Genomic DNA, 24,657 nt, shown 5'->3' on the forward strand with positions numbered 1-24,657 from the left:
GTGATTTAGGGCTTGTCTGGGCTTTCTGCTCTTCTCTGGGTGAATATTCATAAAACCACCATGAAAAGGTGAGTGGTGACCTCTCACGTACTGTTTTAGAGAGAGGGTTTGGTTTCGTTTGGTTTGCTTCTGAGAAATCTTGGGCAGCAAAGAAAATTTAAGCCAAGCCAGAAGTTAGTATCTCTCTGAAGTAGATCCATTTGCGAAATCTTGGCAGAGGAATAAAGGTCAAGGTGTGGAAGTAAGAATCTCCAAGTCTGCTCCAGGGGCAGCCTTCCCAAGAGCAGTCCAAAGCCTGACCCTCCATTTTGAAGAGAGCATTCATGACTCATCAAAAAGCCTCCCTCTGTTTTTCATTTCACCTGCTGGCGGACCCATTCTCTGTTCACTCACTAGCTGGATATAGTCAATTTGAGCTCACCTCTATGAGTTCAGTATTCCACCCCAGCAACCCCATGCTCACTGGAAGTGGACTCCGAGGTGGCCGGATGTTCGAAAGTGAACATGTCGCTAGCTTTCAGAATTGCAAAAGTAAATAGATCTGAGTTCCTCTTCTCCCAGTATAGAATAACAAGAAGAGTGAAGGTATCCTGTGGGAAAGTTGCCCGTGTGCATTCAGTCCTCTAGGTCCTTGCTACTCAAAGTATGCTTGGAGGACCAGCTAAATCAGCATCTCACCTGGGCGCTGCTCGGAAATGAAGAATCTCGGCTCCTTTGCCCCAGACCTACAGAATCAGAATCTGCCCTTTACTAAGATCTCAGATGATTCACATGCACAATGAAGTTTGAGAAGCACTGCCCTAGGTCATCATTTCCACTAAAGGTTATATTAGTGCATAGACACAATCCTCTCTTGGAAATACATGTCAAGTCTAAATTGCACTGAATGACACTGTTCATAAGGAGAAGGCATACTTTCTGAAAAATCCATTTGGGGGTTAAATTTACATAATGATAGAGAACGACTTGCAAAGTACACACAACTCTAAAAAGGGCATGGGAATAGGGGCGCCTGGGTGGCTCTGTTGGTTAAGCATCCAACTTCAGCTCAGATCCTGATCTCACCGTTCATGAGTCCGAGCCCTGCATCAGGCTCTGTGCTGACAGCTCAGAGCCTGGAGCCTGCTTGGGATTCTGTGTCTCCCTCTCTCTCTGCCCCTCCCCCTCTTGAGGGCGCTCTCTCCTCTCTCTCTCTCAAAAATAAACATTTTTTACAAAGTGTTAAAAAAAAAAAGAGGGCCAGGGAATATATTCCACCTGGGAAGCACTCTGCCAAAGACTCTGCCCTTCAAACCTAGTCCAGACCAAACTTTTCACAAAATAGTCCCTCCTTCTCTAAACTGTGTATCATGACTCTGATAGTTTGAAAATTCAAAACTGATCTGTTTTGACATACGATTCGGCGTGTGTGAAGAAAAAAATGTTACGGTTAAAGTCTCCACTTGAATTAAATCCCTAAAATACCCCAATTAGCCACTCATTAAGTAAAGCCAAGGTTACAATTCTCTGGTCAATTAACACTCTATTTAACTAAGTTTCTTTTTTTTTTTTTTCATCTTGTGGCATATTTTCTATCAAGGAGACAGCCAATGCAATGGAAGGATGCAGAATGGGGGGGGGGGGTCTTGTCCTAATAAGGTTGCCTTAGAACAATTCCCTATTCTGGGCCTCAGTTTCCTCTGAAGGACATGTTGGGCAAACAGTCTCTAATATCCTTTTAAACTCTGGCTTCTTGATTCCATGACTCACTGAATACTTTCCAGCAAGATAATTTAACCAACGCCTTGATCTTAAGTAAGCCACCAAACAATCACCCTTCATCATAGAAATATAAGTACTCTTCAGTGATGTGCTTTTTTCATTTCCACTTTTAGATCATCAGTTGCAGGCAGACTTAACATATTGCACACACGTTATAAATTATGTAGGTACAGAATCATAGTCTAAGATAATGTGCAAATATATGTGAGAGAAGAACCATAAGATTTTTTAAAAGACATATTGAATGAGGCTCTAATTTAAAAAAAAAAAAATCTTTTACAGAATCAAACTATGCTTATTTTTTGCTGAGTCCAGCAGCCCCAAATCTCTTTTCTTATATCTGACTGCTGATTTTTTTTTTCCTTTCTGATGAACTATAAACCACTACTGCGAGGTTGGTTTAAAGAGCCATATGCTCTGAATTATAAAAAGTCATATTTTTGTAAAACAAACACCTAAATATTCAAGTTACAAAGCACATGGAGACAGGTTAGTTAATGCGTGTTTTTTGGAAGCTTATAACCCAAACTCCAAAATGTGCTCTCGTCAGTTTTAACGAACATGTTTAAAGCATCTCAATGTGAGCACAGTTATTATCAGGGACAGCTGCGTCCCTGTCCATTCTCCTAAGTGCCTAAGACCAATCCTGGTAGGCGGGTATGTACTAAAAACTTGCTTTCACTGGTTTGGTCCAAAGTGGGTCAATCCCTTACCACCTGTATGAGGTGAAAGGGTTTGACCTTTGTCCCGTAGGACCCAACTGAGTTGGAGAATCCTGTGAGTTAACTCCAGGATGCAATTTGGCTGTGGGGAAATATGGCTCTTTCTTGAGGTTCTCCACCACTGTGGTCACTTGCAGAAAGTCCTGCCTTTATTCATTTCCCTATCTCCTTAGTGTAGACAAGAAAGAAACAGATTTGTACATATTTTACAAAGTGCCTTTCTTTACTTTTATTTTTAAAATATTTGTTTTCTTTTTGCAAGAAAAGTGTATTGATTGGAAAGTAAATTTTACTTGTTTTCTGTAAATAACTGGAGAAACCAGAAAGGGAATGACAGAATGGTCTAAGGTCCAACCAGTAACTGGTGGATTTAATTTATTGCTTAACTGAATTACCACAGAGCTGATGTGAATAGTGCAACTTACTTTGTCTGATAAGAAAGTGACTCTGGCTAGGATTGGGGGATATGCCTGCCACCCTGTGATTTAATACTCTTCAATTTAAAAACATATTGAGGGCGTTTGGATGGCTCAGTCAGTTAAACATCTGACTCTTGATTTTGGCTCAGGTTATGATCTCACAGTTTGTGGGTTCGAGCCCCACATGGGGCCCTGTACTGACAGTGGGGAGGCTGCTTGGGATTCTCTCTCGCTCTGTCTCTGCCCCTCCCTCACTTGCACGTGCATTCTCTCTCTCCCTCTCTATCTCTCAAATATTTTGAAAATAATAAAATACTAATAATAAGAAGAAAATTAAAACATGTTGATATGCTTTTGAACGGCTTTGAATTGCATGCCTGGGCCTGAAAAGGACAATGCATGCAGTGAAACCTTGCACACATGCAAGAAAAGTAAATGACTCTGGATTACCATCCCCGGTGTTGCTAACGTGCATTTGTCATTGATGAAAGCCTCATGTGTACTTCAGTGAACGAATTCCTTGTTCTGCCTTTTTGGCTTAAGCACAATAGTATTGTTGCTGAATAGTGTGGGCGGAGCACCCAATTTCCAGGTCTAGGCCACCTTGCTACCACTAAACAGGCTATGTGACCTTTTGCAAGTCCTTTAAACTCTAGCCATCAATTTCCTGTTAAATAATCAAATAGACATTCTCTCCCTAGGCTTGTGTATTTCAGTTGGTGATTTTTGGTCTGAGACCATCATGGTATCTATTCCAATGAAAGGAGAAAAATAGAAAATAGGACATTTCCAGAGGTTTAGGCATCTCAGGATTCCACAAAATGCCAGCCATAGCCTGCTAAACGCAAATTTTACTGGACAAAGTAAATCTGTAATCTTTTCGGTGTTCTGAGTTTATAGCTAAGAGATATCCATAATTCACAACACCATATGCCCGCCACTGTCTTGTCCACCTCCATTCCTCTGATTTATGCTCTGATCTCAAGAAGCACTGAGACATGTAGAGTGGACAGACATATTCTGTTTATGCGGCTGTGATCAGTGAATGGAGAGACCCTTAGATCATTGTATTCTATTCGTTAACTTTTTACCTGGTCCTGATTAAATAAAAAAACGACAGTGCACCCTAAAAACCTTTAGGTAGTGAAGTAGTAATATGAAAAATAACCTTTACGAGTTCTGTTAAATTATGCCTCACCTGGATAAACTTCAAAATACAGTCTGAGTTAAAAAAAAATACAGTCTGAGTTTTTCCTTGCAAATTTCAGATCCTGGAGAAAATAAACCCTGTAATTATGTTATCTGAAATCAAAACTCTCTATGGCAAAGATACCTCTGAAAAATAATTTGTTTTCTGACATTTCTGATAAGATGATTTTGAACTTTTAAAAGTAACTACCCCCCCCTTCTTGTCCTACTGTCCTTCCTTCAAAGCTGCTTATTGTTTAGAAATGAAAGATATCACATCTAATGCTTTGACTGTTTTTCAGTAGCATATTTAATGTACTTGTCATGTGACATTCCTGAATTTAAAATAACTGTTATATTATTTTATATTATATTGCTTTATGTGGTTCAAAACTGTATGATGCATTGAAATATATACTCCTTATATTGTGAAACTCATCATGTAATACAGATGAAAATAATTATATAATGACTTATAATCTATCCTTATGTATTTCAATATGATGGTGTCTGTAAAACAAAACTGAAACAAATGTAATCATATATTTCTGTTGAGACTGTGAATGTACTAATTTTTTTCTTAAGCTTTGTCTGGAATTAGTATCATATGCCATTGTACAGCTGGTCTGGGGTGTTAAGTGTTTAGAGTACAATTCAAACCCTTTAAAAGTCAACCCTCAGCTTTGCTTCATGTGACTCCTGATAACTTCTTGAGTGTTATTTGCATCATGAGGCTTGCTTTTGTGTTTGATTATTCATTTTAAACAATTTAAACAGTTTCATGTGGAAACCACAGCAATCTAGAGCCAGCATGTTGTGTGATCTGTGTCTTATGTAAAGCCATATTGAAGCAAAGACTATATAATAGTAAAAGGTTCCATATTTTCAAGGCTATCACTACCTCCACTTTTTCTCTTTCCCTAGAAAATACCAAGCAAAACTCTTCAACATGAGGTGGGAAATTCAAAGTGATTGTTACAATAGTTGCTGGGGGGTTGTTTGGGCTTGATTTTTTTATAGGAAAATATACCTTCTAATTCACCACTTTGTAGTTTTATGCTAGGTTTTCTCAATAACCATTTTTACATTTTATAAAAACTGGCTGGCAAATGAAGACTGAAAAGAATATTTAGTAAGTCCCCAGATGAAAAACCAACAAAACCATAGAGTGCAGATTTTTTTCCTAACAATGAGTCACCTCAAGATGGTTACCCTAAGCCATGGTAATGATATTTTTCACAATTTTATTTTCCTAATGCCCCTAGAAATAAATGTTGTCCTTATTTGATTTTAGCCATCAAATATATTATGGTATGGGAAAAGTCAGCCATATATCAGAAATAGTCTTCTTTTTATTTAAAAACATTTCTTGATGTACTTATTGTAATGACTACTTTTTTGTCTTTTTAGCCTTAAAGAATTATAGAGGACTATAGGCTGACCGGTCTTGCATTTTTAATTCTGTAAATCTTTGGTTATTGCACATTGTACTTCCTGTTTTCATGGATTTATTCATTTGCCTCCTTTTATTTTGAGGGAATAACATGGACAGTTAAATCCTTGTCAGTAGTGTGGGAGATTATGCTGCTATTGTCATAATATTTTCGTTTTTTCTGCACGCCAAAAATAATGCTTGCCAAACAAAATCTTAGACATCCCAGCATAATATGGTCATTATATTTATATTCCTGTTATTGACAATACCTAGTTCAGTGCCTGGCTCAATAAATGTTTATTTCCCTTGCCTACCCTTCCTTTATTTTTATTTGACATGGAAACAAGCAGAATAATATGTGTGTGTCTGAAGCAAATTTCTTGAAGCATTTTTGCTGCTAAGGGATCTATAATCTGGAAATTGTTGGTATAAATTGGACCAAAACAACTTTCCTCCTTTATCCTTATCCTTCCATACGATTGCAAAACATAATTTCCTTCCTTCACCCCATCACTTTCACATGAGAACCTGATAAAAATAGAGTGACACAGAATGAGGAACGTGGGGATCAAACCAGAGAAGCTCATTTAAATATTGTGAAATAAAGGAGAGACCAAACCATTTTTTTTAAGAATGGGATCCTTTTGAATGGTATGATTCGTCCACATTACTAACATCGTTTTGGACAAAATCCATTGGATTAAATGTAAAATGATGACCTGTTTATTTTTCACGGATCTATATCTAAAAATCTTCACCTACTGTTCATACTTGTGTTAAGAATAATGAAATAGTAAGGGGGTTGGCTTTACAGATCCTTCTCTGCCTCCTAGTTCTTTCACACAATGTCTCACAGGAGCAATGAGGAATTTTTTACACGAGTATCATGCTCTAAAATGACTCCCATCAAAGAACCACTGACTATCCCATGTTTATGTTGATGCCATCTGCCTTTAGCTCTTGGGCACACTTTTACTTCTAAACTGAAAAAATGTGGAGTGTCCCTTACCAGACACAACATTCATATCATTAATAATGAGCTGGAGAAGAAATACGGAGCTAACTTCCCAAGATTACTGTTATGTGTTTCCCGAAAGAAAACAAATTATATATGTTCAGTTCTTGCCAGAATCACATTTGAAACCTTAACCTCACCAAACTTCCTACAACTTACTAACCAAGTTTTATACATTCTAAATCTTCCCTATTTTTTACACACTGAGAGTTACAGCTTCCATCTAGTAGCAATCTTGAAATGTTTGGGGTTGGGGGTAGGGAGGACTGGGCAAGAATATAGGAAATGGGGTTATTGAAAAGGCCCCAAAAGGGACCTCACTGGCCAGAGAAAGCATTTACCTCTGAGAGTCCCTCCAAACCACACAGGTGAGACTGAACCCATCCTTGGTATTGGAAAAGTACATTCTACTTTGGAGGTCTTGACACCCGTATTGGAATTCTTTTATCTACAACCTCTCCTACCCACCGTGCCGCATCCCCTGACTTCTGCTGGCCACACAAGTATTAACCATTTTCCTCTTATTATGACCAGGTTCACATAAAACTTAGGCTGACAAATGGACTTGAAGTGCAAATATTATTGCGGATGTGACAAATTTTTTTTAGAAAAGGCTAGAAGATATCAGTCAAATAAAACACCATGTGGGTGTTGGTTGGTGAACACTCGTTTAAGAAAAGGGAGCTTGGGAATTTTTATTACTGTGTTGATAAATGTGTTTGAAAGAATTTGTAAATGTCACAGGGACTTTTTAAGGTGACACACACTCACTCCATAAATTATTAAACATTACAAGATGAGCTTAGATGACACTTGCTAGTAGCTTTACTTTATTTGATCAGTTTTGAGATTGTTCGTGAGCTTGGGAAACTTTTGATGTTTTTTTCTATCTTCAGAGCAATTCCTTTGGCAGTGGGAACCATGCTTAGTTTAAACGGAATCGATAAATTACTTTCTGAACAATGGTTTTGGAGGGTCTTTTTATATACATGTGAAGCGTGTTTTTTTATAAAAATACAACTTTGAGAAGGTTTTTCTTTGCTTCGACAAACTTTATTAGGACATGTTTTTTAAGAGAAGAAGGAAATGGCATGCAAGGCCCTTCTAGAGATAAAATACATACAGATGCTGAAATATTTGTCTTAGAACACTGTTCAAAGGCATTTTTTCGGGCATGCCTTTTATGCTGGTCTTTCAACACCTTCTCTGTTTTGTTTTTGTTTTGTTTTGTTGTCACTAAATCTAAATCAAAATGGACATCTTGCTCCCAACTCAGCTAACTACTACTCCTCCCCTTTACACTGCCCTCAAGTTCCCCTAGTTGTCACCCATTTGCCAGCTGGGAGCCTAAAAAATGCAAATAGGCTTGGAAGCTCGCAGAAGTTCCTTGGGCCTTCTAGGAACAACCAAGAAACACCCAAAAACAGAGTTCCCAAATCTGATATATGATCAGCTTTCCCAAATGAAGCATGAACCACAAATCTCAGTGCCAAACATCCAAATTTTCTTTTGTTTGGTTCTTCCTACTTCGAGTTATCCTATGTCTTCACTTAAAACTTCAGTTGCAATTTAATCTTCCGTTTTTCATCTCATATTTGTTGCATAAAACATTTCACACATGCTTGAAAATTCCAGAGGGTGGAAAGTTTTTGTTATCAAAAAGAGTCTTTGATTTACCAACACCCAAATTTCACAAATACTAACATTTTACCAGATCTGTTCCATACCTTAAAAAAAAAGAGGTAAAACATCACAGATGCAGTAGTTCATATCTTAATAATCAAATTCTCTCCCTCTTTCCAGTGGCAACTACATTCCTACAGATGTCTATCCTGTCTGGCATGTTAAAAATGCATTTTCCTTGAATATATGCACCCATAGAAATATATATATAATTATTGTGGGTTCCTATGAATTATTTTACACAGGTAATAACATATGCCGTATGCATGTTGATTTTTTCTTTCAGCATTGGGTTTTTGAAATCCAAATAGCTCCAGTTTATTGGATATATACACAGGGTTTTTGTTAATCCCCCAATTAATCAACTTTTCATTTCCACTATTATAAATGGCCATGTAAGAACGCATAAGAGACTCTTGAAAACTGAGAACAAACTGAGGGTTGATGGAGGTAGGAGGGAGGGGAGGGTGGGTGATGGGTATTGAGGAGGGCACCTTTTGGGATGAGCACTGGGTGTTGTATGGAAACCAATTTCACAATAAACTTCATATATTGAAAAAAAATAAAAAATAAATAATAAATAAATAAATAAAATGGCCATGTAAGAACATTTTATGCAGGCTTCATTTTTTTAAGTATTTGCCATATTTTCTCTAGGATATACATCTAGGAGTGTCAGTGTTGGGTCACATGGAACACACACCTTAACGTTTTCTCACACTTGACATATTGTTCTCCAAAGCAGCTGTGCCAATAAATATCCCATCAGCAGTGCAGATTCCATTTTTTCCTTAATCATTACCTGAGGTTGTCAGACATTTTAATTTTGACAACTTGATGGGCAATAAAGGATACATTGTTGCTGTTTTAACTTTCACTGTCCTAATGAATTCCCTCAGTATCTGAATAACTCATCCTCTACCTGCTTATCTTTTATGCCATCTTTTGTCATCTGCTCAGTTTCTCCATTTGTCTGTCTCCATATGTCTGCATCTGGACCTCTACTCTGCGTCGGTGGTCGGTTGATCTATCCCTGCCTTGATGTTCCCTGTTTTATTACTCTAGTTTTATGCAATCCTGTTATCAGGGAAATTAATTCCTACACTTCTCTCTCTTCTTCAGAACTATTCTGGCTATGCTCTCGGCCATTTATTCATTATGTGAATTTTGAGATAAGCCTATCAACTTTTTTTAAAAAATTGTGCCGGGAATTAGATTTTATTCATTGAATTTATGTGTTAATTCTGGGAGAAATTACATCTTTATAATATTGTGTCCTAATGATGAACATGGTTTATCATTTCATTTACTTTGGTCTTTAGTAACACTTTATCCTATCCTTCATAAATGTCTGCATGCGTTTTAGTTGATCCATTCCTAGACACCATATAACTTTTGTTGCTATTGTAAATGGTATCTTTTTAAAAATTATTGTATTCTGAGAAGTTGTTGTTTATATATAGAAACCACAGATTTTTAAATATTGATTCTGTATCCTGAAACCTCATTGAACTCTAATCTATTAGTTCTGGTAATTTGTACTTTTTCTTGGATTTTCCATTTTTATTTATATCATCGGAATGACACAACTTTGTTTCTTCTTTCCGTCTTTATACCTCTCATATGTTTTTCTTGGTCTGTTTCTTGGAGCTGGATTTCCAGTATAATATTGATTGTAGTGGATATTCTTTCTTATTCCTGACTTTAAAGAGAATTTTACTAAAAGTTTGCCATTAAGTATAGGGTTTCCTGTGTATTTTTGCAGACACCCTTAGATAGATTAAGGAAATTCCTTTCTATTCCTGATTTGCTAATAATTCCATATCTTGAATGGGTGTTAACACATCTACATCTACTGATACCAATTTTTTTTCTATATCTACTGATACAAAAATGTGGCTTTCCTCCTTTACTCAGTTAATATACAAATTATTGCAGAGAATTAATTTGGAGAAAATTCTTTAAAGTCAAATTACTCTCACATTCTTGGAGTGAATTCTACTTCATCACGGTATATTTTTACAAAGCGTGCTTCATTCATTTCATCTCTTTTGCTGCTTGAGATATAATTTTCTGAGGTGATTTATAAGTAAGTCAAAATCTTCTAGGGTTATAGAAATTCCTCTTTCTCCCTAGATGTCCATCCACTGATGGATGGATAAAGAAGACACACACACACACACACACACACACACACATACACACACAAAATGGAGTATTACTCAGACATCAAAGAGAGTGAAATCTTGCCATTTGCAGCAACCTGGATGGAACTAGAGTATGTTATGCTAAGTGAAATAAGTCAGAGAAAGACGAATACCATATTATCTCACTCACATGTGGAATTTAAGAAACAAAACAGATGAACATAGGGGAAGGAAAGGAAAAATAAAATAAGATAAAAACAGAGAGGGAGATAAACCATAAGAGACTCTTTTTTTTTTCTGAAATTTATTGACAAATTGGTTTCCATACAACACCCAGTGCTCATCCCAAAAGGTGCCCTCCTCAATACCCATCACCCACCCTCTCCTCCCTCCCACCCCCCATCAACCCTCAGTTTGTTCTCAGTTTTTAACAGAGAGACTCTTAACTATGGAGAACAAACTGAGGGTTTCTGGAGGAGGGGAGGGGCATGGGGGATGGGCTAAATAGGTGATGGGCATTAAGGAGAGCACTTGTTATGATCACTGAGTTCTGTATGTAAGTGATGAATCACTAAGTTCTGCTCCTGAAACCAATACTACGCTGTTAACTAACTTGATTTTAAATAAAATTTTAGAAGAAAATCTTTGTAATTTTATCAGTTTTTGTTTTGAGGGTATATTATTAGGTGTATGTAGACTTAAATATTCAATCTTCCTAATGAATTATCTCTTTCATTGTTAAGTATGATATCCTTTATCCTGAATGATTCTTTGTCTCCTTTTTTGATATTAATATTGTTCCACTAGCTTTCTTTCCACTGGTTGATTCTCTGGTGGGTTTCTTTCAATTTTCTTACTTTCATTTGACCTATGTCACTATGTTTTAAGGGCATCTCTATGAACAGCATATAGGTAGATTTTGTTTTCCCATGTTATTTGAGAACTTTTTCCTTTAGGGGATAAGACAGTTCCTTTCGGTCTTCCAATGCACCCTTCCTTCGTTTTTATTTTGCAATGTGAATCAATTTGCCATTTGCAATTTAATCAGCCAATTTTGTAATAATAATTATAAGAACGGGAGGCAAATAAAAGGTCTTAGTTAGATAATGCACTGTATCTGAGGGCTTAAGTTTAAGTAGGGGTGGCTCTTCTCCCAGTCAGGAACGACCACTGTCACAGCGAACCAAATTCCAGCTGTAGCTGGAAGAGACTCTTGCTCTAGTTGTGACTTTCAAGGGAATGAACAATCTGAGAAGTCCAGTGGCTAAGTGGCCTATGCAAAAAAATGAGAAAATAAAAACTGTCTTCCATACACATTTTACCAAAAAGAGATTAATTTGGTTGCTCAAGAGCCTCCTTGTAAATACGAATCTTCCTCAATTATCTGTCAATCACTTGACCATACCCATTACTGAGCAACACTTGATGAGCATTGTGCTTGGCACTATATCGGGATACAGGAAGCGTTGTAAGTGTTCTCTCTGCCCTCTTGGGCGTTACAGTCTAGGCGGGCAGGCTGGGGTAATCACAGTGTGTCCAGCTCTCCAGACTGACTTGGAAAAAATATTAAGCCTCAGGGGGCGTGGGTGGCTTAGCCGGTTAGGTGACCCACTCTTGATTTCAGCTCAGGTCATGATCTGGCAGTTCCTGAGTTTGAGCCCTGTGTTGGGCTCTGTGCTGACAGTGCAGAGCCTCCTGGGGATTCTGTTTTCCACTCTCTCTGCCTCTCTCTTTCTCTCTCTGTCTCTCTCAAAATAAATAAATAAGCATTAAATAAAAATTAAATAGGGGAGCCTGGGTAGTTCAATTGGCTGAGTGTCTGAGTTCAGCTCAGGTCATGATCTCACGGTTTGTGAGTTCAAGCCCCCCAATGGGCTCTGTGCTACAGCTCAGAGCCTGGAGCCCGCTTTGAATTCTGTGCCTCCTTCTCTCTCACTCTGCCCCTCCCTTGCTTGTACTCTGGCTCTCTCTGTCTCTCAAAAACAAATAAATTTCACATTTTTTTAATTAAAAAAAAATAAATGATTGAATTTAAAAAAATACGAAGTCTCGGGGCGCCTGGGTGGCCCAGTCGGTTAAGCGTCCGACTTCAGCCAGGTCATGATCTCACCGTCAGTGAGTTCGAGCCCCGCGTCGGGCTCTGGGCTGATGGCTCGGAGCCTGGAGCCTGTTTCCGATTCTGTGTCTCCCTCTCTCTCTGCCCCTCCTCCGTTCATGCTCTGTCTCTCTCTGTCCCAAAAATAAATAAACGTTGAAAAAAAAAAAATACGAAGTCTAATAATTCCAAATGAACTTGGTCCAAAGAGTTCTTCCTCCTAAATAAGTTAAAGACTTGGACTCTGTACCATTTTTCAAGAAAATCAGCGTTGCATGAAACTCTAAGGGTCACAGTATGTGAGCACATCTCCACGCAGCTATTCTCCTCGAACACAACCATCTCTTTTCCTTCATTCTGAGCATTCTGAACATGCCGTCACCATGAAATGAGACACCTGAAATATGAGATTTCTAGTAAATTGGATTTATCTGAAATCCTTCCAGAATTTTCCCTCCTCTTCAATTCCACGGCTCAAAGATCACTTTGCAAGAGTTGTTATTTATCCTCAGTCATTCTCAGGGACCCTGCTGTGTCATTGGATCAAAGCAAAGTTCACTCACAGTTAACTGATAAATTGTTAGTGAAACTGTGCACAAAAAAACAATCCCCTACGATTATTAACTGGACAACCGAATTTGTCAAGTTAATAATTTTCCCCCTTACTTTCCCATAATTTCCAGATTATTTCCATAATTATCAATTATCTTTTTTCAAGAGAGATTCTAATGTTTCCCTAGCTGATAATACATATTCTTAAGCTTCAAGGTAATTCATTATCTGAGAAATAGTGATGGCAAAACCCTCTTAACTGACGTCCGGCTCCTCCTATTGACCAGTCATGTAAACTGGGGTTGTTCCTCACCTTTCTGATCTCATTTATGATGGAGAAAATTATACTAATTTGCGTGAAGGGAAGAGAAGAAACAGACTCAGGGCACAGGTCTCTTAAAGTCCCTGATAAGTCAGAGGCAACATCTGTTGAATACTAATTTTGCCTGTGAACCTCGGGTAAGATCTTGAATTGCTATTTCAAGGGACACCCGGACAGACGGTGAAGATCTGAGGGAGTCTAAGCTTGTCCCTCCCCCCAGCTTTCAGATTCGGTGGACATCACTGTAAGTCTAAAGTGATCCAAAGACCCAACATCTTGGAAAACATTCTTGTGCAATGTTAGTTGATGACATCTAACTGGAGTGCATTTAAAATGGACGTACATTATTTTTTTCCTTTTTTAATTTTGTTTAAATCCAGGTTAGTTAACATGTAGTGTAATAATGGTTTCAGGAGTAGAATTTAGTGTTTTGTCACTTACACATAACACCCAGTGCTCATCCCCACAAGTGCCCTCCTTGTGCCCATCACCCATGTAGCCTAACCCCCCACCCACCTTCCCTCCAGCAACCCTCAGTCTCTTCTCTGTATTTAAGAATCGCTTGTGCTTTGCCTCCCTCTCTGTTTTTATCTTATTTTTCCTTCCCTTCCTTTCCTTCCCTTCCCCTATGTTCATCTGTTCTGTTTCTTAAATTCCACATATGAGTGAAATCCTATGGTATTTATCCTTCTCTGACTGACTTATTTTGCTTAGCATAACGTACATACATTCTGACCTAGAAACCTCTCTTCAAGGATTCATCCCAAGGGAAAGAAACAAAACAGTTAGTTTAGAGCACAAGATTCTACACCCCAGGATGATGCAGAAAACACAACTGTCTGTCAATAGGGACTCACTAAGCAAAGTATACAGAGACTTCCAGTTTCCACTTCAACATGTAAAGAGCTTGGAAGTGTCACCACCACCCTGACAACAGGAAGCTGGACAAACTGAAAGCCAATGGCTTTTCTGGAGCCCATTGGGGAAGGGAAGTTGCCGAGTGACCTGTCACTGTGAAATCTAGGGATACAGGCAAACCCTGAAAGTCACAGCCTAGACCTTCTTTACCTGGAGCAGCAGCCACTGGAGCCATTACTGGTAGAAACACCTCACGCAGTAACTTTAACAAATTGCTGGGGGCTGAGGGTGGACCAGCATGAGAGTGAGAAACTCGCTGATTGCCAGAGTCAGAGTACGACCCCAAAGTGCTATGAGCCGTACCTACAGTAGGAATATCACCAGGCTGTCTTAGTGAAGGTCCCTTCATCGCGCTGGCTGGGGAAGCAGAAGAGTAACCATTGTGAAATATGTCCAGAGACTTCACTTTCCCAAAGACCTAGTCTCTGGGGGAAACGGCTTGGACAGAGCCCTGCATCAGCTGCGAGAAGGGCATCTCTCCAACTCCAGCCGTCTTTCTGCTTCCTACCTCACCTAAGGGAGGAAGAAAAGAACACAGCCAAGTTTTCAGCTGCCTCGAGAGAGTGTTGTTGAGAGCATCTGGGTGGGAGACCTGAGAGATGGAGATTCTAAGAAAGAATCCAGTGAATCTAGTTAAGGCCCCTATGTAAACTTCCAAGACTCCAGAGGGTAGAGGTAGAGACCTACTGGTCTCGTGGCTGCCACCCAGGACAAGCCTCTTAAGTGACCCCCCTCGCATCAAACATGCCACCTAGAAATCTGGAGCGGCCTGCCTCTTCCATCAGTCTGTCCACGCCCTCCGCATACAGGGGCTAGTTTGTGAACCAACACCTTTTCCCCACCAAGCTCCACCTGCCCTCGTTGCTGTCCCCACTTGTCACTGCCATGCCCAGGCACACGGGCTCCTGGGCCACAGCGGTGGAAAACCTGGGAAAGAGATACTTATAGCAGCCCGGATGGGTCTTAAAAAAATAACTGTGAGCGAAAAAGAAAGCATACATTTAGATAAACTAAAAGGGCCTCTGCTGCAAACATTATAGACATTTCCCAAGAGTACAAAGCAACAGAAAGACATATATTAACCCCATGAAATAGTTGCCCATGGAGATTCAGGGCGGGGTCAGCAGGAGTGCCAAGTGGGAATTTTAGAAATTGAAATACAATAAAATTAAAACACCCTAACTCCTCAGCTCTCCCCTTCTTGCCCTATTCAGATGCACAGTTGTCCAGGGCCTTCCTCACTATTGGGTTCCCTTCTCCTTCCCTGGAGAGTGCCAACTCCCTTGGCTTTTGTCCTCCTTCTCTTCCAGGAGAACCCCAATACCAACACCCATTTCTTTACCCACTCCATGCACATCCTCCTTCTCTCTCTCTCTTATTCACACCCCTCATTTCTCAATCTCTATCCCCTCCAACGATACCTTGAGCCTTCCCCACAGCCACCACCACCCTCACAGAGAGACGTGTGTCCTGATGAGAACCTGCTGGAACACAAAAAAGTAACAAAACTAGTCCCGAAGACCTATACTTTGTCTGCCCTCCTTCTTTCTCCTGTCTCCCACTTCGTTTTCTTTTCTCTGCCCTAAGGCACCGGTGCCTGCCCTGGAAGCTCTGGGGCTTGGCCCAAGTGAAGGCAGCAACCGCTCCAGAACCCCCCTCGAGCTCCTCCCCTTCTGTCCTAAACTCAAAGTCCATCTGGCCAGTGAGCAGTTCGAGCCCTTCCCCCAACCTGCTTCCACAGGTACTGGCTCCCTGGCTGGGAGGGAGGACTCCCGCTGGGAGGCACTTGCTGAGAGCTTTGCACCTGCAGACCTCCTCTTCCAGGATCCCCAAGATGTGCCCTTCCTTGAGCCGTGAGTGGAAACCAGGGGCACAGGGGTGAGCTGAGGGTTGGCAAGAGGGGCTGGGCTGGGCTCAGAGTCTGTGGCCTGGGATTCTGGGATTAGGCCTGCATGGGGGCTTGGATTCAGGCCATCTGACAGAGCGATCCTTCCCCGAGCAGCCCCATGCCCCCTGTCCATGCCCAGTATTTTTCAGGGCCTGCTCTTGCCCTGAAATGAAACCCATGGATAATAAAACCCAACTATGCACAATTTCAGAATGAAAACAATGAGGTATTTTAGCTGTAATATAAAGAAGAAATGAAAGCAATTCAAAATTAAGCATTAACTGCAAAATTAACAATTCAAAATTAAGCATACTCAAGGATGATGACTTCAAAAGACATAAAGCCTCCTCATGAATGTCCACCATGCCCCAGGAGGTAGTATCACTGCCTCCAGCACCCACCTACAGTGCCTAGCCTGCGGGGAATTCTCTCTCTCCCTCTCTTTCTCTCTCCCTTGCCTGCACATGCTCTTGCTCTCTCTGTCTCTCTCTCTCTCAAAATAAATAAACTTAAAAAATAAATACATAAAGGTTACCTAATACACTATGCAGGAATAAGGCATAGTTAGTACTTTAATAAATCACCTTAATGTTCTCTGAACTATGTCCATTGTGTATTTTCAAATATTCCTTCCTTCCTCTTCCCTCCCTCCCTTCCTCCCTTCCTCCCTTCCTTCCTTGCTTCCAACATGATTTTATGTATTTCATTCGGAGCTCTCACTCCACCGTCACATTCCATTCAGTTAGGTGAACCAATGACTGAATCGACCTGCCTTGACTGTTTAAAATCTAGGCTCTTCTTTATGCAGTCCTTCTTCCCAACTCTGTCTCCACTGCCAGCCTACTATCAGAGTTGCTATAGGTTTGGAGTCAAGAGAGCTTCCAGCCTTCTCAATGGGCTGCTCCAATTGTGTAGGCAGGAAAATATGGGACTGAAGGAGTGAAGGGAATTTGAATTCGTAGAAACACTCGGTCTATTTTGTGGCCGTTTCAGAAGAGTAATTAATGGAGAGAGACACAATGAAAAGCTTTTCAAAAGGTGAAATTCTCAGAAAACTTAAGGTGTTATTTTTTTCTCATTTCTTTGCTGGCTAGCCAAAAGCCGTTTGTTTTTAAAGCAAGAGCAAATTAATGACATTAGTGATTATTTAAAGCAGAAAAGTGAATGGGATCTCTTTGAAAGAAAACATATTCAGAGCTTTTCCTTTCCAGCTTCATTTAAAACACAATTGTTCATTGTGTTTCTCAGGACTGTGACTTCACAGCCACACAAAACACCAACATTTCATCTACCGATTCAGACCTTTATGCTGAGTAAGAGACATCATTTTCTCAGCTCTCTCCACATGTAATATTATCTTGACACTGACCTTAAGTCTTCAAAATTAGCTGTATTCTTTTCCACAAGGTTTCTAGACGTTTCTTCCCACTGTGATATTCTTTAACTCTATTGTCCCATCCCACTGCTATACACAGGTCAAGATCTGTGCTGGAAAGGAAGGGCGAAAGTGGCCAATGAATGAGAAGAGAAGTAGGCTGGGAGCCTGAAATTTGGAGTTTCACTCTTGTTCCGCAGCTAGCTAGCTTGGCAAACTTAAGCAAATTAATTTACCACTTGGGTCTGCCTTCCTCGTCTAGAACATAAGCATTTTGATGACAAAAACCTGAGGCCCCTTCCAGCCCCAAATATTAAGTGATTCCTCTGACTGACCTCATCTTTGCTTTGCCACGGTCTGGTCTTGGGTCCTCATGGTCTTTGTGTTGTGTTCGGGAGGAAAGTCTTTGTGTTGTGTTTTGTCTTGCACATCGCTATGCACACATTTGTTATTATGGGACACTGCCTGGTGCCTGACTCTCCTGATTCTCTACAAGACTAGTCAACAGACATTCGTTCACTGTTTATGGAGAGCCAACCTGGTGTCAGGAACTGAAATTGGCACCAGGATTCAGGCACCAAGCAGCTCAAAGCTTAGAAAGCACCTCTATTGACACGATATATTCGATCCATGCACCACAGTGCCAGCAGTCTGACCAACTGAAGAGAGAGATTAGTCCACCTGGCAGGGTGTGGGGGGAGATTGTGAGGGACCGCAGTGGGAAAAATGATGGCTTCTTCCAATATCCCCCATGATTTTTTTTTACTATAGTTGAAAGAAATTCTCCTTTTTTCCTCCAGAAAATGTGTTATTGAGATACCTTGGTTTTTAAGTCCTAACTAAAGGTCGATTAGAAGTATTTTTTAATTTATTTTATTTATTTATTTTTTTAACGTTTTTATTTATTTTTGAGACAGGGAGAGACAGAGTATGAACAGGGGAGGGTCAGAGAGAGGGAGACACAGAATCTGAAACAGGCTCCAGGCTCTGAGCTGTCAGCACAGAGCCCGACGCAGGGCTCGAACTCACGGACTGTGAGATCATGACCTGAGCTGAAGTCGGCCGCTTAGCAGACTGAGCCACCCAGGCGCCCCTGAAGTATTTTTTTTTAACTAAGAAATAAACGAAATTGCCTAAGGGTCTTGATTCAGATAACTTAGTATAGGTGATTTTTACAAGCAGGCTAGTTTGCTGTTCAACTGTGGGCCCTAAGTTCACTTTACCCTTAATAGGTGCTTTCTGGACGTCTGTGACCAAGCTTGGTCTCCACACAAAACCCAGAATGCCTCCATGTGACTTCACACCTGAAAAATACCAGGTAAGAGTCAGAATTTTAGGGAAACCCAAGAGGGTGGTTCTTCTTGAAAGGGCAAAATTGTTTCCTCAAGAAAAACCCGCCAAGGTCCTGCCTGCCGCTTAGCCAGGGCATCCTAGGTATTCTACCTACAAGTCACTAGGAGCATCTGAACCCTCTTACTCTGCTCCATGCTGCTGCATGAATGGGTGTGTGTGTGAGAGACACAGAGCAGAGACTGAGCGACCTAGAGTATGAGAAAGAGACGATCCATCTGTATCACAAGGACACAGATGTAGACACACACACACAAATACATATATCACATTTGTGGTGCCACAGATTTGCTTTTTAAAATGTTCTAGGGGCACATGTGGGGCTCAGTCAGTTAAGTGCTTGACTCGTGATCTCAGCTCAGGTCACGACCTCACAGTTTGTGAGTTCGAGCCCTGCATCATGCTCTCTGCTGCCAGTGCGGAGCCAGCTCCAGATTCTCTGTCCACAAACCCCTCTCTGCCCCTCCCCACTCTTTCTCTCTCTCTCTCTCTCTTGCTCGCTCTCTCTGTCTCTCTCTCTCTCTCACACACACAGACACACACACAGACACACAAATAAATAAAAACATTTAAAGACATTTTAAAAAAATTTTTTTTCAACGTTTATTTTTGGGACAGAGACAGAGCATGAACGGGGGAGGGGCAGAGAGAGAGGGAGACACAGAATCGGAAACAGGCTCCAGGCTCCGAGCCATCAGCCCAGAGCCTGACGCGGGGCTCGAACTCACGGACCGCGAGATCGTGACCTGGCTGAAGTCGGACGCTTAACCGACTGCGCCACCCAGGCGCCCCTAAAGACATTTTTAAATATAATTTATTGTCAAATTGGTTTCCATACAACACCCAGTGCTCATCCCAACGGGTGCCCTCCTCAATGCCCATCACCCACTTTCCCCTCTCCCCCCCCCCCCATCTATCCTTAGTTTGTTCTCAGTCCTTAAGAGTCTCTTATGGTTTGCCTCCCTCCCTCTCTGTAAGAACATTTTTAAAAAGCAAAATAAAATATTGCTCTGGGAGCATCTGGGTGGCTCAGTCATTTAAGCCTCCAACTCTTGATTTCGGCTCAGGTCATGATCTCACAGTTTCATGGGTTGGATCTCCACATCAGGCTCTGCACCGACAGAGCACATCTCTCATCCTCCCCCACTCACTCTCTGTCTCTCTCTCAAAATAAATAAATAAACTGTAAAAATAAATAAATAAAATGTTCTGATTTTGATTACCTCATATGGCACTACGCGATCTGACCTTCACGAGTCCTTCCCTCCAAACTAGGAAGTTATAATTTTGCTCTCAGACTAAGAAATATCAGGCGCTCTCATGCTCTCTCTCCGTCTATCCACCCTCCCTTCCTCCCTCCCTTCCTTTCCATACCCTTTATTCTACATGACACTCACAGATTAGAAATTGTAGATTCAGCAGTCGGGACGGGCCCACAAAGAAGAGCGGTATAGGAGAAAGTTTTGATAATTAAAGACATGAACACCACCAGTGCCTCCTTTGTTTATTCTCAAAAAAAACTGCAGGGAAAAAAAGAGTCAAGACATTACTGCAGACATTTACTTCCAAAGTCTTTTTATTTTATTCTACAGCTAACAGGAATTCAAAGACAAGACTTTCCATTTAGAGGTAGAATATTTCAGCCTCCTTCTTCCATGTATGATCTAGAAAGGGATCGAAGGGACACATTAATAATGTCCTGTACTTGAGAGAAAGGACCTGGGGCAAAGAGGGAACATGGGGCAAATACAGCCACTTGTGGGCACATCACAGCAGCCTAATGCTCAGTCAGTAGAGAGGCAAGGCACACGGCATGTGACCTGCTGTTGACCTTGTAAGAAATGTGGAGCTCTTAAGGAAAAGGGAGATCTTAAACACTGAAATCTTGCCTTTTCGCAGTCCCTCGCCTATGACCGCGTCCTGGAGGTCCACAGGCTGCATCTTCCTCCTGTCCCGACTGCATATTTTCCGAAGCCTTTGCTGCTCCACCAGGGTCACATGGAATGGCTATTTGACCATGAGGGAAACAGATACCTGGATTGCTTTTCTGGGATTGTCACCGTCAGTGTTGGTCACTGCCACCCGTGAGTGTCCTCAAATTCCAGTCTTTTTACTCCAGAAGAATATATGGAGTACAGGCTAATGCTCATGTTCGTGATCCAGAACTCTGGTTAAAAATTCTCTCTCCTTAGGCATATCCCAGTTTCTAGCTGACACGCTCCCTGCTATTTCCTGGGTAACAAAAAAATCTTCGCACCGCACTTTCTGTTTTCTTGACAAGGCAAAGGTTATTCATTCCCAGGCAGCATGGCGTGTACCACGTGATGGGAGCATTGCTGTGTATGTGTGTGTTTGCCCTTGCTAGAAACAGCTTCCCAAAGAAAGGCAACACACTGAGGAATAGGCAGAAAGAAGGGAAGGGAGGCAGTTCTCAGAGAGCCATGGGGCAGGTGTGTGGGGTGTGGGGTGATGAAATGAGAAATCACTTCTAGCCTAAGGCTCTCCATCACCCCTGACTGATAGATGAGGCAAGAAAGGATGGTAAGAGAAAGATGGAATCAGAGCTGGAAATTTACATTAGAAACATATGGATGCATCAATCCTAAGATTCTCTGGATCTTTGGTCATCAGTGCACCCACACAAATGTTCTCGGCAGGGTCTTCTGTGGTCCTCTTGGTTTTGATGCCATTATCTCATTTTAATACCTATTTTTCTCTTGTCTTTCATAATCTGACCAACAAAACTCACGTGAAGCGGAACCAAAATAAAGCAGCAAGCCAAAATGAATTCAATAAGTTTGGGTCCTTCTGTCAAAAGTAGGAGCAAAGGGTCTTCTGGAGACTCTGTTGGGTGGTAGGAGTGAGTTGTAATCCCAGGGTCTGGCCTCACCAATTCCTCCCACAGCCTTCCTATTTCTGTCTCCAGGAGTCACTGGTCCCATGCGAGGTTCTAAGGAGCATGTAAAATAAAATTCTGGTGCAGTCTAAAACATACAATAAACACACATGAAGGAAGGAAAAGATAAAGTAGTGAAACGTTTTACACGTTCTCATGAATAATGTTGGCATCGTCCCCGTTAGTCCACCACTCACTGCTTTCATGACCTCTGTGCTTCTCCTGATCTCCCTCTGACCCTGAAGCTTGCCCTCTGACCCCCTGACTCAAGGGGCCCCAGCCTCTTCCCTTCGCCCTCTGCTATACCCTCTTCGTGCATTAATACTCTGCCCATAGTCTCAGCTCCACCCCTTTCCCCCATCCTGATCATTTTGTGACATTTTCAGCAGCCTCCCCCAACTCTCTCTTTCATCTTGCTCCCTCGCCAAGCTACTATAATAACTCTAATAAGCCCAGAGTGGGCATTAAGGCGCCCCACATTTCCTGCAGCCTCCAGGACACCCCCCCACACACACACCCCATGATACTCCACCATCAGCTAAAATCCAACATTAGCGCCAAATCCATCAAACCCTCTACTATAATATTTCTATTTCCATATTCATGTATTCAAAGTGCACAAGTGAGCCTCCTACCATGTGAAGGAGCTGGGCGGCCACTGGCTGCATGTCTCAACTAATCCACGAGTTTCCCCAATGTTACAGGCAAGAATGGTGAAGTCATCTTTGACTCTTCCCTGCCCAGAGGCAACCTGATACTGAGATCTAGCTTTCCCTCCACTGAAATGCCTCTCCTACTGGCCCCTACTGGTTCCCACCAAGCCCAGTCTCTAGAACCTCTCTTTCTGGCACACCTGGAAGGCTACCTTGTCCTCATGACTGGATTCACCGTTACCAGTCTTACCCTTTTCAATCTACCCTCATGGGGCTCACATATTTACTTTGCAAAAAAACGCTTTCGTCAATTATCTGTTAACTGTAAGAGTTCATTGATTGTCTGCAATTTTCTAAAATGAGTCATAAAACCCAGACCACAGGAGAAGTTAGTTGGTAAAGGGCCCCATGAAAAAATAAATTTTAAAAACCCTGTAAACTCCATCTCCCTCCTGGGGAGAAATAGTATGTATTTGTCTAATAAAAGCACTGGCAAGTCCTGCAGTAAAGAAATCTGTTTGAACTGGTACTTCTCAAAATCACTTAATCATTATGTATTTAACCACTTCACTGATTCTTTTTTGAGAGAAAATTATTGGTAACAAACAGAACTGGTGTGTACCTTTAGCCATTGATGCCCTTTGGATCAAGTTTAAACATCCTGGCTTATGTTTTCAAGGCATTCCTAGTCAGGTCCTACCTCTCTATGTACCCTAAGTTCTTACTATCCCTCAACGCCAACCTTCTGATCCTTCACAGGATATGGTTTCATAGTTACAAAGCGTTCATCCAAAGTGACCACTATTAGGAAGCAGATATTGGAATCTCCTCTGAAGGAAGAAGGCCTGCTCTTGTATACATGTGTTTGATGTATCTGTAACTCTCTAGAAGAATAAAATGAAAAGACACCTGGGCTTAGATATAGTCCTCTTTAGTTTGGAAACTGTTCAAAGGGCATTTAATAAGAAATCCTAATCAGAAGAGAATCTATGTCCCAAACTCCCTCCTAAAATAGGACTTTCTTTTCTAAAATCTGTAAGGGATAATCATTTGGTCTCCTTTTGAACACTTCCCTTGGGGAAGACCCCATTACCTTTCAAGGCACCCATCCCATTGCCAGACAGCTCTACTGGTTACAGTTCTTCCTCACATGTGGATGAAACCAGCCTCTTGAAACTATTTGAGAACTAGCCATAGATTCAGGGTCAATGGCTGGTGTGTGTGTGTGTGTGTGTGTGTGTGTGTGTGTTTTGGAGGAACGTGCCCACTGGTTGCGTGGGGAACTCAGCTCTTGTGTTTATCCAGGAAGGTGAACGCAGTGGCACAAAAGCAGCTTGGACGCCTGTGGCACACAAGCGCCCTCTTTTTCCACTCTCCAACCCATGAGTTCGCAGAGAAGCTTTTGGCACTTCTTCCAGAGCCTCTAAAGGTATGATGATCCCAGCTTAAAGGAACAGGGGTCTCATGACCCCATGAGAGCTTCCCAAGGAAGCAGGAATATGAACAGGGAATTTGGTCCACGAATCGAACATCTGAAATAGTGAGCTAATAGCCATTTCTGAGAGCAATCGAGGAGAAAGCGGGAATTATGAATTGCTGGTGAAGCCAGCCAGTGTTCACTCATCACCTCCAAGCCTCTGCCTCTTCTCGAAGTTCTCCTCACTGCCACATCTCTGCAAAATCACTTAGCAGAAGCCCCAGCGCTCCTTTATGGACACTCTCCTCTATGTTCCTCAAGAGTTTTACATCTCTTTGCTCCAGGGCTCCTCTACAAATTCATTTGTATGTCTCCTGTTATAGAGTGGAGCCAATTTTTTTATGTTTATTTATTGATTTTTGAGAGAGACGAAGAGAGCACTAGGAAGGGAGGGACAGAGAGAGAGGGAGAGAGAGAATCCCTAGCAGGCTCTGGGTTATCAGCGCAGAGCCCAACGTGGGGCTAGATCTCACGAACCACGAGATCGTGACCTGAGCCAAAATCAACAGTGAGACACTTAACCAACTGAGCCACGCAGGCACCCCCAAAGTTGAGCCATTTTTTGATAAAATTAATATCCTGTTCAGTTCATTTGCTCTAAGATGCACTTAGACATTTTTTTGCTAAACGAGATGTTTTTCTGCATCAGAAATGACTGGTTTTTAACTGAATTGAGATATTAAAATGTCGGCCAAGATTTGCACTTCAGGATTCAATAAGTTAGTATATATATAAGAATATACATAGTACCTGTAGATATA

The 24,657-nt window shown here is 41.3% G+C and overlaps 1 protein-coding gene across 2 annotated transcripts in view; it reads left to right on the forward strand.

Annotated features, from left to right (window-relative positions):
* Positions 1-15,958: 15,958 nt before the first annotated feature.
* The window catches only part of AGXT2 (alanine--glyoxylate aminotransferase 2), a 44,265-nt gene continuing 35,566 nt past the window's right edge, over positions 15,959-24,657 (forward strand). The window contains exons 1-4 of one of the 2 annotated variants that reach the window (XM_043600066.1): positions 15,959-16,110; positions 18,753-18,838; positions 20,770-20,954; positions 23,725-23,848. In XM_043600066.1, the coding sequence (XP_043456001.1) occupies positions 16,092-16,110; positions 18,753-18,838; positions 20,770-20,954; positions 23,725-23,848 (414 nt within the window). In that variant the 5' untranslated portion in view covers positions 15,959-16,091. Of the gene's footprint in view, positions 16,136-18,752; positions 18,839-20,769; positions 20,955-23,724; positions 23,849-24,657 lie in introns of both variants that reach the window. The other variant, XM_043600076.1, reaches the window with a different exon arrangement.

Source organism: Prionailurus bengalensis, chromosome A1, assembly GCF_016509475.1.
Source record: "Prionailurus bengalensis isolate Pbe53 chromosome A1, Fcat_Pben_1.1_paternal_pri, whole genome shotgun sequence".
Lineage (NCBI taxonomy): Eukaryota > Metazoa > Chordata > Mammalia > Carnivora > Felidae > Prionailurus > Prionailurus bengalensis.